This window comes from Conger conger, chromosome 14 (assembly GCF_963514075.1).
Source record: "Conger conger chromosome 14, fConCon1.1, whole genome shotgun sequence".
In the NCBI taxonomy this organism is placed as follows: domain Eukaryota; kingdom Metazoa; phylum Chordata; class Actinopteri; order Anguilliformes; family Congridae; genus Conger; species Conger conger.
This window is the reverse complement of record NC_083773.1, coordinates 1,609,502-1,629,746: the sequence shown is the minus strand read 5'-3', so window position 1 is coordinate 1,629,746 and position 20,245 is coordinate 1,609,502. Positions and strand designations below refer to the sequence as shown.

The window sequence follows — 20,245 nt, the reverse complement described above, 5'->3', positions numbered from 1 at the left end:
AAGAGTGCGCTATAAGAGTGCGTTAAGAGTGCGGTAAGTGTGCTGTAAGAGTGCGTTAAGAGTGTGCTGTAAGAGTGCGTTAAGAGTGTGCTGTAAGAGTGCGTTAAGAGTGCGCTGTAAGAGTGCGTTGTAAGAGTGCGCTGTAAGAGTGCATTAAGAGTGTGCTGTAAGAGTGCGTTAAGAGTGTGCTGTAAGAGTGCGTTAAGAGTGCGCTGTAAGAGTGCGTTAAGAGTACGCTGTAAGAGTGTGTTAACGCTGCGCTCACGCTGTAAAGATGCTCGTTCCAAGCAGGAGCATGAGCCCTGTGGTGTGTCCCAATTCTCCTCCTCTCCTCCTCTCCTCCTCTCATCTCCCTCTCCCGTGCTGCTGGAGGAACGGACATCTGGAAAAATCGGGGCTGAGATATGAACGCTTAAAAAAGTGTCCTAAAAGTCAAGGCAGTTCCCCTCGCCTGTATTAATGACTTATTATGATAAATATTCACCATCATCCTTGCTCTCTGCTCTCTGTGCTAAAGTTTGCTGTTAGGCCCATTAAAACGCTCTCAGCTTATAACACTTAATAGCATACAAGTCACCCTGCATTTCGCTTAATGACCACTTCTGTCGTGGTAGGCATCGGACTGTTAAAGCCTCAATAACTCATTTGAATCATTTCGTAACCCACAAAGTGTTCTCACACTCTTAAATTAAACACAGGGGCCAGATTTTTAAAAAAGACGTATTTATTAGTCAGATGCTATTTGAAGTTATAAGAAGTGTTAATGAGGATTTTATTTTCAGACGAACAAAACACAACTAGCAAAGTACAGAGTGGAAGCACTCCAGAGCTAAAATTGCTCTCTGTTATTCGCACATTTCTCATGACTAACGGCCATTAACCCCTTAAAGGTGTGGGACCGTGAATACACGACGAGAATGTTCCGAACTGAACATTCTGTTGCTGATGTCACAATCACTGCTGGACATTTCCGCCAGTAGTGGAGTTCTAGAACACTGACTTGGAATAAAAAGAAAAAAAAAGAAAAAAACATTCCAAAAATTACCTGCTCTCTTCAGAAGGGATAAATGCTACGGTTGAAGGCAGTCGATGGTCTTCATTCTCAGTTTGACTGCACTGTTCCTTTACGTCTATCTCCCTGCATGTGAAAAGAGTCTTACTGCAGCCCAGAAAAAGCACCTGTGGAGTCGTGCTATGGCTTCTATATATCCCACCTCTCTGTCCGAGGTCTTGATGACGTGTGTTTTTGGAGGTCTTGATCGTGTGTGTGTTTGGAGGTTGTGATGTGTGTGTAGAGTCCTTGTTTGGTGTGTGTGTGTGTGTGTGTGGAGGTTGTGACGACGTGCGTTTGGTGGTCTTCATGACGTGTGTGTGTTTGGAGATTGTGATGACGTGTGTGTGTGGAGGTCTTGTTTAGCGTGTGTGTGTGTGTGTGTGGAGGTCTTGTTTAGCGTGTGTGTGCAGATGTTGATGACGTGTGTTTCTGGCAGGGGGGTGATCAGCCCTGTGGGGGGATTGAAGGGGGGCAGGACGGCCCCCCTGCAGTGTGTGTCCGTGGCAGAGGGCCACTCCAAACCCGTGCTGTGTCTGGATGCCACCGATGAGCTGCTCTTCACCGGATCCAAAGGTACAGCGTCCCTCTCATAACCACACTGACTCCCCTCATAACCACACTGACTCCCCTCATAACCACACTGACTCCCCTCATAACCACACTGACTCCCCTCATAACCACACTGACTCCTCACATAACCACACTGACTCCTCACATAACCACACTGACTCCTCATAACCACACTGACTCCTCATAACCACACTGACTCCTCACATAACCACACTGACTCCCCTCATAACCTCACTGACTCCCCTCATAACCACACTGACTCCTCACATAACCACACTGACTCCTCACATAACCACACTGACTCCTCACATAACCACACTGACTCCTCACATAACCACACTGACTCCTCATAACCACACTGACTCCTCACTGACTCCTCACATAACCACACTGACTCCTCATAACCACACTGACTCCTCACATAACCACACTGACTCCTCACATAACCACACTGACTCCCCTCATAACCACACTGACTCCCCTCATAACCACACTGACTCCCCTCATAACCACACTGACTCCTCACATAACCACACTGACTCCACACTGACTCCTCACATAACCACACTGACTCCTCACATAACCACACTGACTCCTCACATAACCACACTGACTCCTCTCATAACCACACTGACTCCTCTCATAACCACACTGACTCCTCACTGACTCCTCACATAACCACACTGACTCCACACATAACCACACTGACTCCTCACATAACCACACTGACTCCTCACATAACCACACTGACTCCTCATAACCACACTGACTCCTCATAACCACACTGACTCCTCACATAACCACACTGACTCCTCTCATAACCACACTGACTCCCCTCATAACCACACTGACTCCTCATAACCACACTGACTCCTCACATAACCACACTGACTCCTCATAACCACACTGACTCCTCATAACCACACTGACTCCCCACATAACCACACTGACTCCCCTCATAACCACACTGACTCCTCACATAACCACACTGACTCCTCTCATAACCACACTGACTCCTCACATAACCACACTGACTCCTCACATAACCACACTGACTCCTCACATAACCACACTGACTCCTCACATAACCACACTGACTCCTCACATAACCACACTGACTCCACACTGACTCCTCACATAACCACACTGACTCCTCACATAACCACACTGACTCCTCACATAACCACACTGACTCCCCTCATAACCACACTGACTCCCCTCATAACCACACTGACTCCTCATAACCACACTGACTCCTCACATAACCACACTGACTCCTCACATAACCACACTGACTCCTCACATAACCACACTGACTCCTCACATAACCACACTGACTCCTCACATAACCACACTGACTCCCCTCATAACCACACTGACTCCTCACATAACCACACTAACTCCTCACATAACCACACTGACTCCTCACATAACCACACTGACTCCCCTCATAACCACACTGACTCCTCACATAACCACACTGACTCCTCATAACCACACTGACTCCTCACATAACCACACTGACTCCTCACATAACCACACTGACTCCTCACATAACCACACTGACTCCTCATAACCACACTGACTCCTCACATAACCACACTGACTCCACACTGACTCCTCACATAACCACTCTGACTCCTCACATAACCACACTAACTCCTCACATAACCACACTGACTCCCCTCATAACCACACTGACTCCTCACATAACCACTCTGACTCCTCTCATAACCACACTGACTCCTCACATAACCACACTGACTCCCCTCATAACCACACTGACTCCTCACATAACCACACTGACTCCTCACATAACCACTCTGACTCCTCATAACCACACTGACTCCTCACATAACCACTCTGACTCCTCACATAACCACACTGACTCCCCTCATAACCACACTGACTCCTCACATAACCACACTAACTCCTCACATAACCACACTGACTCCTCATATAACCACACTGACTCCTCACATAACCACTCTGACTCCTCACATAACCACACTAACTCCTCACATAACCACACTGACTCCCCTCATAACCACACTGACTCCTCACATAACCACACTGACTCCTCACATAACCACTCTGACTCCTCATAACCACACTGACTCCTCACATAACCACTCTGACTCCTCACATAACCACACTGACTCCTCATAACCACACTGACTCCTCACATAACCACGCCAGAAACGCCACGCCATTTGCATATGCAAATCTGGCCCCACCCACACCCCCCATCCCTGAAGGCATACCCTCCTTCAGACACGCCCACTCCAGGGTACATGCTTTGCATTGCTACAGCCCTTTTATTCTAAACCCATTCATTAATGCCTCTCATTCTCAGACACACACACACACACACACTGACAGACGAGCGAAGTTGTCTGATGAATGCAGTTATCTGATGAACGCAGTTGTCTAGTGAATGCAGTTGTCTAGTGAATGCAGTTGTCTGATGAATGCATTTATCTGATGAGTGCAGAAAAGCTACTTTTATGGGCACAGATCATCCAGTAAAACTGATAGATGAAGTCTAGACACTTTAATACCCCAGTTTAAACCACCTCTGCTGAATTCCAGCTGTTAGGAGAGACTGGTCTGCTGATGTTCTTGTCTGTGTGAAAATGTTTTATCACAGACTGCAGGCTAATTAGAGCAAAAGTTTACAGGCACAGATGGGCCTACACAGCTATGTAAATACAGTGTGTGTGTGTGTGTGTGTGTGTGTGTATGGGAGTAAGTTTGTGAGTAAGTGTGTGTATGTATTGTGTGTGGATGCATATGTGTGTTTGCATGCATGTGTGGTGTGTGTGTGTGTGTGTGGGTTTGTACTGTATGTGTGTGTCTGCGTGCGTGCGTGTTTGTATGTCTGTCTGTGAGTGTGTTTGTATGTGTGCGTGTATATGTGTATGTGTGTTTCCTCAGTTGCGTTGACAATGTGAAGGATGCCAGAGAAACCAGGAATGTGGTCCCTTATTGAACATGCTGAAATTGTGCTAGCGTGGCGTCATTAGATTTAGGTGCACTCCTACACTGTGTGTTGTGTGTGGGCTGCCTGCTGCAGCGTTAGCCGTTAGCCGTTAGCCGTGCCCTCTCTCTGCAGACCGCACGTGTAAGATGTGGAACCTCGTGACGGGGCAGGAGATCATCACGCTGAAGGGGCACCCCAACAACGTGGTGTCCGTCAAGTACTGCAGCAGCTCCTGCCTGGCGTTCACCGTCTCCACGTCCTACATCAAGGTCTGGGACGTCCGCGACGCCGCCAAGTGTGTGCGCACGCTCACGTGAGTGCGCCCGTGCGTCCGCCAGGCGGGTCCTAACGCGCCCCAACACACCTGTCTCACCTGTGAGGTCCTAACATGCCCCAACACACCTGTCTCACCTGTGAGGTCCTAACATGCCCCAACACACCTGTCTCACCTGTGAGGTCCTAACATGCCCCAACACACCTGTCTCACCTGTGAGGTCCTAACATGCCCCAACACACCTGTCTCACCTGTGAGGTCCTAATGCGCCCCAACACACCTGTCTCACCTGCGAGGTCCTAACATGCCCCAACACACCTGTCTCACCTGTGAGGTCCTAACATGCCCCAACACACCTGTCTCACCTGTGAGGTCCTAACATGCCCCAACACACCTGTCTCACCTGTGAGGTCCTAACATGCCCCAACACACCTGTCTCACCTGTGAGGTCCTAATGCGCCCCAACACACCTGTCTCACCTGTGAGGTCCTAATGCGCCCAAACACACCTGTCTCACCTGTGAGGTCCTAATGCGCCCAAACACACCTGTCTCACCTGTGAGGTCCTAACATGCCCCAACACACCTGTCTCACCTGCGAGGTCCTAACATGCCCCAACACACCTGTCTCACCTGTGAGGTCCTAATGCTCCCAAACACACCTGTCTCACCTGTGAGGTCCTTGCATGGTAGACTCATCTGTCAACGTTTTACATGGTATACTTTCATGCCAGCCCTGCTTGTCTGTTCTGTGGAGAATCAATCTCAATCTGATTTGCCAAGGTAGTACAACCATAACCATAGTCAGACCTGGGTCAAACTATGGGACTTTTCTATGCGTTATTACTGAACTTGTCTGGTGTTTTGGACCCTATGAAGTCCTCTCAAAAAGTGTAAACCCCACCTTCTGGTCCTCTTGGTTGGCTGAATTGTACCAGGCAAGATCAATCGAGCACAGAAAAATAATGAGCTATCAGCTCTGCCCATGGTGCTCTAGTTGGGGTCCTAATGTTAGGCGTCTGCCCTGTGCCCGTGCAGGTCCTCAGGGCAGGTGGTCTCGGGAGATGCCTGCGCCGGCACCACCACCCGCACCATCACCGTGGCGCCGGGCGAGTACCAGATCAACCAGATCGCCCTGAACCCGGCCGGGTCAGTGCTGTACGCCGCGGCCGGGAACACCGTGCGCACCTGGGACCTCAACAGGTGAGCAGTGCCCCGGAGTCCTCCAGAGCCGTGCAGGATGGAGGGGTGGATGTTGTGGATGTTGTAGGATGGAGGTGTGGATGTTGTAGGACGGAGGGGTGGATGTTGTAGGACGGAGGGGTGGATGTTGTAGGACGGAGATGTGGATGTTGTAGGATGGAGGGGTGGATGTTGTAGGACGAAGGTCTGGATGCTGTAGGACGAAGGTGTGGATGCTGTAGGATGGAGGTGTGGATGTTGTAGGACGGAGGGGTGGATGTTGTAGGACGGAGATGTGGATGTTGTAGGATGGAGGTGTGGATGTTGTAGGATGGAGGTGTGGATGTTGTAGGACGGAGGTGTGGATGTTATGGATGTTGTAGGATGGAGGTGTGGCTGTTGTAGGATGGAGGTGTGAATGTTGTAAGACGAAGGTGTGGATGTTGTGGATGTTGTAGGATGGAGGTGTGGATGTTATAGGATGGAGGTGTGGATGTTGTAGGATGAAGGTGTGGATGTTGTAGGATGGAGGTGTGGATGTTGTAGGATTGAAGTGTGGATGTTGTAGGATGGAGGTGTGGATGTTGTAGGATTGAGGTGTGGATGTTGTAGGATGGAGGTGTGGATGTTGTAGGATGGAGGTGTGAATGTTGTAAGATGAAGGTGTGGATGTTGTGGATGTTGTAGGATGGAGGTGTGGATGTTATAGGATAGAGGTGTGGATGTTGTAGGATGAAGGTGTGGATGTTGTAGGATTGAGGTGTGGATGCTGTAGGAGGAAGGTGTGGATGTTGTGGATGTTGTAGGATGGATGTGTGGATGTTGTAGGATGAAGGTGTGGATGTTGTAGGAGGAAGGTGTGGATGTTGTGGATGTTGTAGGATGGAGGTGTGGATGTTGTAGGAGGAAGGTGTGGATGTTGTAGGATGAAGGTGTGGATGTTGTAGGAGGAAGGTGTGGATGTTGTAGGATGGAGGTGTGGATGTTGTGGATGTTGTAGGATGGAGGTGTGGATGCTGTAGGAGGAAGGTGTGGATGTTGTGGATGTTGTAGGATGGAGGTGTGGATGTTGTAGGAGGAAGGTGTGGATGTTGTGGATGTTGTAGGATGGAGGTGTGGATGTTGTAGGAGGAAGGTGTGGATGTTGTAGGATGGAGGTGTGGATGTTGTAGGACGAAGGTGTGGATGCTGTAGGACGAAGGTGTGGATGCTGTAGGATGGAGGTGTGGATGTTGTAGGATGGAGGTGTGGATGTTGTAGGATGGAGGTGTGGATGTTGTAGGACGAAGGTGTGGATGTTATGGATGTTGTAGGATGGAGGTGTGGCTGTTGTAGGATGGAGGTGTGAATGTTGTAAGACGAAGGTGTGGATGTTGTGGATGTTGTAGGATGGAGGTGTGGATGTTATAGGATGGAGGTGTGGATGTTGTAGGATGAAGGTGTGGATGTTGTAGGATGGAGGTGTGGATGTTGTAGGATGGAGGTATGGATGTTGTAGGATGGAGGTGTGGATGTTGTAGGACGAAGGTGTGGATGTTATGGATGTTGTAGGATGGAGGTGTGGCTGTTGTAGGATGGAGGTGTGAATGTTGTAAGATGAAGGTGTGGATGTTGTGGATGTTGTAGGATGGAGGTGTGGATGTTATAGGATGGAGGTGTGGATGTTGTAGGATGAAGGTGTGGATGTTGTAGGATTGAGGTGTGGATGCTGTAGGAGGAAGGTGTGGATGTTGTGGATGTTGTAGGATGGATGTGTGGATGTTGTAGAATGAAGGTGTGGATGTTGTAGGAGGAAGGTGTGGATGTTGTGGATGTTGTAGGATGGAGGTGTGGATGTTGTAGGAGGAAGGTGTGGATGTTGTAGGATGAAGGTGTGGATGTTGTAGGAGGAAGGTGTGGATGTTGTAGGATGGAGGTGTGGATGTTGTAGGAGGAAGGTGTGGATGTTGTAGGATGGAGGTGTGGATGCTGTAGGAGGAAGGTGTGGATGTTGTGGATGTTGTAGGATGGAGGTGTGGATGTTGTAGGAGGAAGGTGTGGATGTTGTGGATGTTGTAGGATGGAGGTGTGGATGTTGTAGGAGGAAGGTGTGGATGTTGTAGGATAGAGGTGTGGATGTTGTAGGAGGAAGGTGTGGATGTTGTGGATGTTGTAGGATGGAGGTGTGGATGTTGTAGGAGGAAGGTGTGGATGTTGTAGGAGGAAGGTGTGGATGTTGTGGATGTTGTAGGATGGAGGTGTGGATGTTGTAGGAGGAAGGTGTGGATGTTGTAGGAGGAAGGTGTGGATGTTGTAGGAGGAAGGTGTGGATGTTGTAGGATGAAGGTGTGGATGGTGTAAGCACAAGCTCAGTTTCTCCTGCATGGTGTGACCGAATGCTGTGGTTCTGCTGTGGTTCTGACAGGATGCAGGCCACAGGGAAGCTGACAGGCCACATTGGGTCGGTGATGTGCCTGACTGTGGGCCACTCCACCCGGGGGAAGGACCAGGTCATCACTGGGTCCAAGGACCACTATGTCAAGGTACCGTCAGGGAGTGCTATCAGGCTGTGTTTGTGCAGTCCTGTAGTGTCTTTCTCATCCTGGGACAGTCAAGACAAAGTGCGCCATTTCAAAGCCATGCTTGATACGGTCCTAGATACTATTTATCTTTTATGTAAACTATGCATTAAGGGCAGATTACGCTCCAGCGACAGAACATTGCTGAGTAATGGATGCCACTGGTCCAGACATTTGTTTATACTCTGGGCAACTGGAGTGTGTTCACACTTTTTGCTAAGGACTAGGACGACAGTCTACATCCGGCAAAAATAGAACGGTTATTAACGTCCTGCGATTTCAGTCGAGCTACGCTCTGTCGCTGGACTATAACCTGGCCTTTAGGTACACTTCAGTGGTTGGAGAGCATCGTTTGGCTTAATGGTCTACTGTCGTTATTATGTTGTTATGTTTGGTTATGTTATGTTATGTTATTCGTTCCAGGTGTTCGATGTGGCAGAGAGCATGCTGGGTAATATAGGCCCCGCCCATAACTTCGAGCCCCCCCACTATGACGGTATCGAGTGCCTCGCCATCCAGGGCGACGTGCTGTTCAGCGGTTCCCGGGACAACGGGATAAAGAAGTGGGATCTGGAGCAGCAGGAACTGATCCAGGTACAGTGTGTGAGAGACTGCTGGCCTCGAGGCCAGGGCTGGGCGCCAGTCCAGACTGATCCTGGTACAGTGTGTGAGAGACTGCTGGCCTCGAGGCCAGGGCTGGGCGCCAGTCCAGACTGATCCTGGTACAGTGTGTGAGAGACTGCTGGCCTCGAGGCCAGAGTCAGGGGCCAGTCCAGACTGATCCTGGTACAGTGTGTGAGACACTGCTGGCCTCGAGGCCAGAGTCAGGGGCCAGTCCAGACTGATCCAGGTACAGTGTGTGAGACACTGCTGGCCTCGCACCTAGAGTCAGGTACCAAGGCAAATCCTGGAACAAGGCAAAGGGTTAAAATGACATAGTGAGTGAGTTTCAAACAGACTCCACTTGCTGGTTTCTCTTTTTGAGGGAGAACCCAAACAGCACTGTTCGCTGAAGCTGAAGTGAAATATCGTTGTTGTCACAGAGCCAGTGGAATGAAGGGGGGGGGGGGGGGGGGGGGTTTATTGCAACTTTTGAAAAGGTGTTTTTAAATAATTGTTTTGTTGTGCACGTCTCCCGCATTCATTAGCGAGTGTTCGCAAAAAGCCGGGATCAAACCTGGCGCCTTGTTGCCATGACGATGGCGCTCCGGTGGCGCTGGGCTCCGTGGCTGGCGGTGTTCCGCGGTATTCCGGGGGCCGGCCCGGAACATCAGCAGGGCTCTTTTCTGGAATCACGGCGTGGCCGGGGGGGTGGGGGGGCAACCGGACTTTAATATTTCATCGCGTCTGAAGCTAATTACAGAACAGGTGGTGCTGAACAGAGAGGGCGACTGCACAGCTCTTAAAGAGGTGGAGCAGGTGGGGTGGGATATTTGACCCAGTCGATGTCTGGGGCGAGTCCGGCAGGGTGTCAATCACACCTGCCTCCTCAGAGTCCTGTAGCGGTGTAGGCCTCAGAGTCCTGTAGCAGTGTAGGCCTCCTGTAGCAGTGTAGGCCTCAGGGTCCTGTAGCAGTGTAGGCCTCAGAGTCCTGTAGCGGTGTAGGCCTCAGAGTCCTGTAGCAGTGTAGGCCTCAGAGTCCTGTAGCAGTGTAGGCCTCCTGTAGCAGTGTAGGCCTCAGGGTCCTGTAGCAGTGTAGGCCTCAGTCCTGTAGCAGTGTAGACCTCAGAGTCCTGTAGCAGTGTAGGCCTCAGAGTCCTGTAGTGGTGTAGGCCTCCTGTAGCAGTGTAGACCTCAGAGTCCTGTAGCAGTGTAGGCCTCAGGGTCCTGTAGCAGTGTAGGCCTCAGTCCTGTAGCAGTGTAGACCTCAGAGTCCTGTAGCAGTGTAGACCTCAGAGTCCTGTAGTGGTGTAGGCCTCAGAGTCCTGTAGCGGTGTAGGCCTCAGAGTCCTGTAGCGGTGTAGGCCTCAGAGTCCTGTAGCAGTGTAGGCCTCAGTCCTGTAGCAGTGTAGGCCTCCTGTAGCAGTGTAGGCCTCAGTCCTGTAGCAGTGTAGGCCTCAGTCCTGTAGCAGTGTAGGCCTTAGAGTCCTGTAGCAGTGTAGGCCTCAGTCCTGTAGCAGTGTAGGCCTCCTGTAGCAGTGTAGGCCTCAGTCCTGTAGCAGTGTAGGCCTTAGAGTCCTGTAGCAGTGTAGGCCTCAGTCCTGTAGCAGTGTAGGCCTCAGAGTCCTGTAGCAGTGTAGGCCTCAGAGTCCTGTAGCAGTGTAGGCCTCAGAGTCCTGTAGCAGTGTAGGCCTCAGAGTCCTGTAGCAGTGTAGGCCTCCTGTAGCAGTGTAGGCCTCAGAGTCCTGTAGCAGTGTAGGCCTCCTGTAGCAGTGTAGGCCTTAGAGTCCTGTAGCAGTGTAGGCCTTAGAGTCCTGTAGCAGTGTAAGCCTTAGAGTCCTGTAGCGGTGTAGGCCTCAGAGTCCTGTAGCAGTGTAGGCCTCAGAGTCCTGTAGCAGTGTAGGCCTCAGAGTCCTGTAGCAGTGTAGGCCTCACAGTCCTGTAGCAGTGTAGGCCTCAGTCCTGTAGCAGTGTAGGCCTCAGTCCTGTAGCAGTGTAGGCCTTAGAGTCCTGTAGCAGTGTAGGCCTCAGAGTCCTGTAGTGGTGTAGGCCTCCTGTAGCAGTGTAGACCTCAGAGTCCTGTAGCAGTGTAGGCCTTAGAGTCCTGTAGCAGTGTAGGCCTCAGTCCTGTAGCAGTGTAGGCCTCAGAGTCCTGTAGCAGTGTAGGCCTCAGAGTCCTGTAGCAGTGTAGGCCTCAGAGTCCTGTAGCAGTGTAGGCCTCAGAGTCCTGTAGCAGTGTAGGCCTCCTGTAGCAGTGTAGGCCTCAGAGTCCTGTAGCAGTGTAGGCCTCCTGTAGCAGTGTAGGCCTTAGAGTCCTGTAGCAGTGTAGGCCTTAGAGTCCTGTAGCAGTGTAAGCCTTAGAGTCCTGTAGCGGTGTAGGCCTCAGAGTCCTGTAGCAGTGTAGGCCTCAGAGTCCTGTAGCAGTGTAGGCCTCAGAGTCCTGTAGCAGTGTAGGCCTCACAGTCCTGTAGCAGTGTAGGCCTCAGTCCTGTAGCAGTGTAGGCCTCAGAGTCCTGTAGCAGTGTAGGCCTCAGAGTCCTGTAGCAGTGTAGGCCTCAGAGTCCTGTAGCAGTGTAGGCCTCAGAGTCCTGTAGCAGTGTAGGCCTCCTGTAGCAGTGTAGGCCTCAGAGTCCTGTAGCAGTGTAGGCCTCCTGTAGCAGTGTAGGCCTTAGAGTCCTGTAGCAGTGTAGGCCTTAGAGTCCTGTAGCGGTGTAGGCCTCCTGTAGCGGTGTAGGCCTTAGAGTCCTGTAGCGGTGTAGGCCTCAGTATACGGGAATGATATGTGGTCCCTGAGAGATATATGACCAGAGATGCACGGCCCCTGAGAGTTCACAAATGTACACAAACACGTACGCATCCAGTGTCTTGTTTTTTATGTTGTCTTTGTAAGCAGCGTTTATGTGTGTTATGTATGCTGCCGTCTCGGCCAGGTCTCTTTTGTGAAAGAGATTTTTCATCTCGATGAGACCTTTACCTCATTATAAATAATAATAAAAATAAAATTAAATGGATAAAAAAATTCATGTAGAATGCAGAAATCCCCTCTCCCAGGCTTGGTAATAACGTTTTACTGACCATATATCTGCAACTTCAACAACTTCAGGGTGGTTCTTTTCTGGGTATATTTTTAATGCTTTTATATTTTCCATTATGAATTGTAGTAAAACTGCGCTCACTCACCAGTAGGGATGGTTGTCCTTTAGATTTTGCTGATACTAGCACTGAATCAAGACTTTTATAAAATGGCACCAGTGCCTAAACGGTGCCTGAGTGACACCTTCTTTCAGAGCGAATGAACAGTGAAGAATGTTTTTTTTCATTGTGTTGTGGTTTTTTTTTATTTTGGTCTGTACTGGTGGTGTGGGAACCGGTGCCTTAGTGCTGCCAGGTTTCCGGTCCCTGACCCTGTGCCCCGGGTGTGCCTCGCTCTCCTCCTGCAGCAAATCCCGAACGCGCACAAGGACTGGGTGTGCGCGCTGGCCTACGTGCCCGGCAGGCCCATGCTGCTCAGCGGCTGTCGGGGGGGAATGCTGAAGGTGTGGAACGTGGAGAACTTCACCCCCATCGGGGAGATCCGGGGCCACGACAGCCCCATCAACGCCATCTGCACCAACGCCAAACACATCTTCACCGCCTCCAGGTAGGGCCAACGCCAAACACATCTTCACAGCCAACACCAAACACATCTTCACCGCCTCCAGGTAGGGCCAACACCAAACACATCTTCACAGCCAACACCAAACACATCTTCACCGCCTCCAGGTAGGGCCAACACCAAACACATCTTCACCGCCTCCAGGTAGGGCCAACACCAAACACATCTTCACAGCCTCCAGGTAGGGCCAATACCAAACACATCTTCACAGCCAACACCAAGCACATCTCCACAGCCTACACCAAACACATCTTCACAGCCTCCAGGAAGGGCCTACACCAAACACATCTTCACAGCCTCCAGGTAGGGCCAATACCAAACACATCTTCACAGCCAACACCAAACACATATTCACAGCCTACACCAAACACATCTTCACAGCCTCCAGGAAGGGCCAACACCAAACACATCTTCACCGCCTCCAGGAAGGGCCAACACCAAACACATCTTCACAGCCAACACCAAACACATCTTCACCGCCTCCAGGTAGGGCCAATACCAAACACATCTTCACAGCCAACACCAAACACATCTTCACAGCCTACACCAAACACATCTTCACCGCCTCCAGGAAGGGCCAACACCAAACACATCTTCACAGCCAACACCAAACACATCTTCACCGCCTCCAGGAAGGGCCAATACCAAACACATCTTCACAGCCTCCAGGAAGGGCCAATACCAAACACATCTTCACAGCCTCCAGGTAGGGCCAATACCAAACACATCTTCACAGCCAACACCAAACACATCTTCACCGCCTCCAGGAAGGGCTAGGCCATTCCGTTCAGCTCATTTTCATGAAGCTCTTTTCACAGCAGACTGCCGCTAAGACGCTTCGCAGAGCAACAGAAGGGAAGGAAAAAGGGGAACTACCAGCCCTGAGCCCCAGATGTTCTCTGCATTACTTTACATTCAGCTGAATAATGTGCAGTTTAAACCTTGGTCACAGTCACAGTACTCCAACAAGCAAAATAGACGTGTCTGCCAGGGATGTCCTCTTTCACAAGATCCCTTTTGTGCCAAAGAATATTTTCACAAAAGTAATATTTCTGCTATATTTCTGTCCTGGAAAATCCAGGTCCCATGATCTGTCTATAATCTATATATATATATATATATATTTATATATATATATATATATATATATAATCTGGCCTGCTGACTGTAATCTGTGATAAACAGGCGGCTAATGACCGGGCATCTGTCTGAAAGCACTGAATCGGCCAGCAGAGGCGGAGCAGAACCGCTGGCTGTTTGCGCCATACGGACGCTAATGTTAGCCTCCTGCGGACCAGTAGAGTCTCACTCACTCCCGAGTGCTGTTAGCTCACTCCTGAGTTCTGCAATTGAGCCGGCTACCGGCTGTTCAACCGTCTGCCGTCATAAACGGCATAAACGGAAAGAAAATGTTCCAAAAGCAGCGTTTGAATGTATTTCGTAGAAAAAGTAGAAAATACATTTACTATCGATGTAGAGATGGAGTCTACCAGTAGGAGCACCCAGTTGTCAGTATTAAATAAAAAAATAAAAAAAGAAGGAATCTATACTAGGCACTTGTCCACCTTGCTTCCTGGTGCAGATCTGGCCAGAATGTAAATATCTGGCTGGTATATCGATCAGGCCCTAGAGTGAGGTACACTGTTGCAGGAGTGCGATCGGGTTACAGCGCAGGGGCGAATATCCTCCAGGGCTGAGCAACAGTGCTAAACCCACTGACAGCCCCTCAGATCACCCAGCGGTGAGATAACCCAGTGGTGAGATAACCCAGCGGTGAAATAACCCAGCAGCGAGATAACCCAGCAGTGAGATCACCCAGCAGTGAGATAACCCAGCGGTGAGATCACCCAGCAGTGAGATCACCCAGCGGTGAGATAACCCAGCGGTGAGATCACCCAACAGTGAGATAACCCAACCCAGCGGTGAGATCACCCAGCAGTGAGATCACCCAGCGGTGAGATAACCCAGCGGTGAGATCACCCAACAGTGAGATAACCCAACCCTGCGGTGAGATCACCCTGCGGTGAGATAACCCAGCGGTGAGATCACCCAGCGGTGAGATCACCCAGCGGTGAGATAACCCAGCGGTGAGATAACCCAGCGGTGAGATCACCCAACAGTGAGATAACCCAACCCAGCGGTGAGATCACCCAACAGTGAGATAACCCAACCCAGCGGTGAGATCACCCAACAGTGAGATAACCCAACCCAGCGGTGAGATCACCCAACAGTGAGATAACCCAACCCAGCGGTGAGATCACCCAACAGTGAGATAACCCAACCCAGCGGTGAGATCACCCAACAGTGAGATAACCCAACCCAGCGGTGAGATCACCCAACAGTGAGATAACCCAACCCAGCAGTGAGATCACCCAACGGTGAGATCACCCAACCCAACAGTGAGATCACCCAGCGGTGAGATCACCCAACCCAGCGGTGAGATCACCCAACAGTGAGATAACCCAACCCAGCGGTGAGATAACCCAGCGGTGAGATCACCCAACAGTGAGATCACCCAACCCAGCAGTGAGATCACCCAGCAGTGAGATCACCCAACCCAGCAGTGAGATCACCCAGCAGTGAACTCTAATCAGTGTGAGAGTTTGTCTGCTGTGCAGGTGCAGCCCCAGCCAGGTGAAGTGCTATCTGTTGTCATAGAGACAAGGAATCAGGGAACAATAAAAATCCTAATCAGTCGCGGCCTGAACTAGACAGTCTGTATATTAATGTGACGCTGACAGTAATAGCATATGTACCAGCGCTGGGGTATGGTGTGATATAACAGTACCTGGTGTTTAGCATGATTGAAGCATGGAAGCTTGGGGTTGAGTGTTTCAGAGCTGGGCTGCATTTGTGTGTGTGTGTGTGTGTGTGTGTGTGTGTGTGTGTGTGTGTGAGTGAGAGCGAGAGAGAGCTGAGCTCTGTGTGTGTGTGTGTGTGTGTGTGTGTGTGTGTGTGAGTGTGAGCTGAGCTCTGTGTGTGTGTGTGTGTGAGTGAGCATGGCTCTGCGTGTGTGTGTGTGTGTGTGAGTGTGAGCTGAGCTCTGTGTGTGTGTGTGTGTGAGTGAGCATGGCTCTGTGTGTGTGTATGTGTGTGAGTATGTGTTTGTGGAGGCATGTATATTCTCTCCTTCAGACACTGCTAACACTCTGTGCTCCTCCTCCTCCTGGTGTCTGTGTGCGGGCGCTGCAGTGACTGCAGGGTGAAGCTGTGGACCTATGTGCCGGGCCTCACCCCCTGCCTGCCCCGCCGGGTTCTGGCCATCAAGGGTCGCGCCACCAGCCTCCCCTGAGCCTCTACTAACTACTCTACTGCCCCCTCTGGCACCCTCCGGTACTGCACACTGTCCTGCTCTCTACTCTGCACTCTGCACTCTGTACTGCTTACTGTCTTTTCCTGCCTGCCTGAGTGTGTTTCTCTCTCTCTGTTTCTCTCTCTATCGCTCTCTGTTTCGCTCTTTCTCTCTGTCTGTCTCTATTCCTGCCTGCCTGAGTGTGTTTCTCTCTCTCTCTCTGTTTCTCTCTCTCTCTCTCTCTCTCTCACTGCCTATGTCTCTATTCCTGCCTGCCTGAGTGTGTATATCTCTCTGTCTGTTTCTCTCTCTCAACCTCTCCCTCTCTCTCCCTCCCTGCCTGTCTGAGTGGCTAGCTATCTCTCTCTCTCTCTCTCTCTCTCTCTCTCCCACTCGACCTGTCTGAGTGTCCCTCTCAACATCAAATGAGCTTTAATGGCATGACTTACATAGACACATATTGCCAAAGCACATGTAAATGAATAAAAAGATATGATGAACATCGGATAAATATATACACAGAATACAAACAGATGTGGCCCGTTCAATCAGAGTCAGGAGGAAGTCACGACGGCCCATTTCACATAAATCAATGTTTTTGTAAAAAAAAAAATTGGCTGTTTCATCCTAATTCTTTAGAACAATATCTTGGCTTTCAGCCTTTTTGGAGTCTCTCTCTCTCTCTCTCCCCCCTTTCCCTCTCTCTTTCACTCATCCTGACTGTCTGAGTGTCTCTCTCTTCCTCTCTCTCACTCTCTCTCTGTGCTGTTGGCGTGTGGTGTGTGCCGGGTCCTGTAGTTGTGTGGTGTGTGTCGGGTTCTGTTGGTGTGTGTGCCGGGTCCTGTAGTTGTGTGGTGTGTGTCGGGTTCTGTTGGTGTGTGTGCCGGGTCCTGTAGTTGTGTGGTGTGTGTCGGGTTCTGTTGGTGTGTGTGCCGGGTCCTGTAGTTGTGTGGTGTGTGTCGGGTTCTGTTGGTGTGTGTGCCGGGTCCTGTAGTTGTGTGGTGTGTGTCGGGTTCTGTTGGTGTGTGTGCCGGGTCCTGTAGTTGTGTGGTGTGTGTCGGGTTCTGTTGGTGTGTGTGCCGGGTCCTGTAGTTGTGTGGTGTGTGTCGGGTTCTGTTGGTGTGTGTGTCGGGTCCTGTAGTTGTGTGGTGTGTGTCGGGTTCTGTTGGTGTGTGTGCCGGGTCCTGTAGTTGTGTGGTGTGTGTCGAGTTCTGTTGGTGTGTGTGTCGGGTCCTGTAGTTGTGTGGTGTGTGTCGGGTTCTGTTGGTGTGTGTCAGGTCGGTAGCTGTGTGGTGTGTGTCGGGTTCTGTTGGTGTGTGCCGGGTCCTGTAGTTGTGTGGTGTGTGTCGGGTTCTGTTGGTGTGTGTCAGGTCGGTAGCTGTGTGGTGTGTGTCGGGTTCTGTTGGTGTGTGCCGGGTCCTGTAGTTGTGTGGTGTGTGTCGGGTCCTGTTGGTGTGTGTCAGGTCGGTAACTGTGTGGTGTGTGTTGGGTTCTGTTGGTGTGTGTGTCGGGTCCTGTAGTTGTGTGGTGTGTGTCGGGTTCTGTTGGTGTGTGTGCCGGGTCCTGTAGTTGTGTGGTGTGTGTCGGGTTCTGTTGGTGTGTGTGCCGGGTCCTGTAGTTGTGTGGTGTGTGTCGGGTTCTGTTGGTGTGTGTCAGGTCGGTAGCTGTGTGGTGTGTGTCGGGTTCTGTTGGTGTGTGCCGGGTCCTGTAGTTGTGTGGTGTGTGCCGGGTCCTGTAGTTGTGTGGTGTGTGTCGGGTTCTGTTGGTGTGTGTCAGGTCGGTAGCTGTGTGGTGTGTGTCGGGTTCTGTTGGTGTGTGCCGGGTCCTGTAGTTGTGTGGTGTGTGTCGGGTTCTGTTGGTGTGTGTCAGGTCGGTAGCTGTGTGGTGTGTGTCGGGTTCTGTTGGTGTGTGCCGGGTCCTGTAGTTGTGTGGTGTGTGTCGGGTCCTGTTGGTGTGTGTCAGGTCGGTAGCTGTGTGGTGTGTGTTGGGTTCTGTTGGTGTGTGTGTCGGGTCCTGTAGTTGTGTGGTGTGTGTCGGGTTCTGTTGGTGTGTGTGCCGGGTCCTGTAGTTGTGTGGTGTGTGTCGGGTTCTGTTGGTGTGTGTGCCGGGTCCTGTAGTTGTGTGGTGTGTGTCGGGTTCTGTTGGTGTGTGTGCCGGGTCCTGTAGTTGTGTGGTGTGTGTCGGGTTCTGTTGGTGTGTGCCGGGTCCGGTAGTTGTGTGGTGTGTGTCGGGTTCTGTTGGTGTGTGCCGGGTCCGGTAGCACAGGGGTATTTAGTGTTAATTGCTTCTGACACGGGGCCAGCGTGTGGCCTCTTAATTGCAGTCCAGCTTGGGCGGAAGCAGGAAGAGGCAGTGGAGCCTGTGTTTAGCTGCCTCCCCCTCCCTGTCTCAGCCCCCTCACATTAGGATCTGGGCCGCGGCCAGCGCTAATGCGATTAGCTTCCGCCGTTAGCATCGTCTAAACACGCCGCTCCGGAGGGCTACATTCTCTCTGGCAGGCAGAAGTCTTTAGAGAACAACAGCGTGGACCCACCTCACCTCTCTGCACTGGTTTACTTTTTACTCCATTTTAATTTTTTTGTTATTGGATGTGAGAGGGATTTTGGGGAAGCGGGCTGGAGCAGAACTATATTTAAGTGTTTAGAGAGGATGTGTTCTGACGGGCTGTTTTGATGTTTGTTTTGGCGAGGGACGCGGCTTGCTCTGTAATTGGGGGAGCGAGTCAGAGCCGGGCGCTTTTGTGCGAATCCTCGGTGTGACAGAGGTGTCGCGTTGTGATCTCTGCCTCTCTGTGCCTGTGTGGGAGTTACAATGAGACGCTTGAAGATGGAAACTGAGTCACTCCATGGTTTTCACCGCCCCTTCCCCTGTCTCTCTCTCTGTTCCCTCTCTCCTCTCTTCCGTCTCTCTGAGTTCCCTTTCTTCTCTTTCTCTCTCTCTCCCCTCTCTCCTCTCTCTCTCTCTGTTCCCTCTCTTCTCTCTCTCTGTGTTCCCTCTCTTCTCTCTCTCTCTGTTCCCTCTCTCCTCTCTCTCTGTGTTCCCTCTCTCCTCTCTCTCTGTGTTCCCTCTCTCCTCTCTCTCTCCCCTCTCTCCTCTCTCTCTGTGTTCCCTCTCTCCTCTCTCTCTCTGTTCCCTCTCTCCTCTCCAGCGACATGTCGGTGAAGATCTGGCTGGCGAAGATGAGCGTGAGGAGGTGATGGCCCGGCGGTCCGGTGGTGATGGCGAACACACAGAGGCGTTTCCGGATGATTCCACGCATCGCACCCCGCGGTGGGAGGCAGGAAGTGACGGCCCGCCATCCGGACGGAGTTCTGACTACAGGATTACCGAAAAACTGAAAGATAATCAAAGAGCCCAAAGTCTGTCTCTCTACAGATTAGTTTTTTTTCATCTTTTTTTCCTCCTCACACAGAGCCAAGCTGCTCGGGCGCCGTTATGTACAGAGGATCGAGTTTAGAACACAAACCCACTGGCGTGATGAACAAGTGGGAAGGTTGCTTGTGTTCAGTTTCCTTCTCTCGATTCGTAAGAGCTGAACTACGGCGACTCGTTTTGGAAGCGCTGCGTACGACTGCAGATTTCTTTGCCCCCTTGGCATGCACAGAAACATTTCAGAACAATTCCAGTTCTGTTTTACAAAAAGACACTCTTCGTGTGAGACAAAGGCACCTGCCCTTTACAGAAACGTGTCCGTCTGTACTGAGCCTGGGGTGGTCTGTTATCCAAACACATCTCTGGACATAGCTGCTCAATAAATGGTGTTATTTATTTATTTATTTAATAATTTTTGGGGGGGGCCTAGTACTCACCCTTGGGGGACTCCCTGGAGGGAAATGTGCTCCAGACCCAAGTGTGCTGTTTATATTTGACTGATTACCTGACCTCTGACCTCCCCGTGTGAGGGTCACTTCCTGGTCGGACAACGGTGAAATGACTGCTCCTCAGAACAGGAGAAGCATGGGGCTGAAGTTGTACAGAGAGTGTGTGTTGTACAGGAAGTGTGTGTTGTAAAGGGTGTCTGTGTTGTACAGGGATTGTGTGTGTTGTACAGAGGGTGTGTTGTATAGAGAATGTGTGTT

The 20,245-nt window shown here is 51.0% G+C and overlaps 1 protein-coding gene across 1 annotated transcript in view; it reads left to right on the top strand.

The window, feature by feature from the left end:
* kif21b (kinesin family member 21B) overlaps positions 1-19,934 on the top strand; it is an 83,017-nt gene extending 63,083 nt beyond the window's left edge. The window contains exons 28-35 of the mRNA XM_061219211.1: positions 1,491-1,627; positions 4,740-4,920; positions 5,918-6,082; positions 8,466-8,583; positions 9,043-9,213; positions 12,660-12,859; positions 16,067-16,207; positions 19,315-19,934. Coding sequence (XP_061075195.1) covers positions 1,491-1,627; positions 4,740-4,920; positions 5,918-6,082; positions 8,466-8,583; positions 9,043-9,213; positions 12,660-12,859; positions 16,067-16,166 — 1,072 coding nt within the window. The 3' untranslated portion in view covers positions 16,167-16,207; positions 19,315-19,934. The remainder of the gene's footprint in view (positions 1-1,490; positions 1,628-4,739; positions 4,921-5,917; positions 6,083-8,465; positions 8,584-9,042; positions 9,214-12,659; positions 12,860-16,066; positions 16,208-19,314) is intronic.
* The last annotated feature ends 311 nt before the right edge of the window (positions 19,935-20,245 follow it).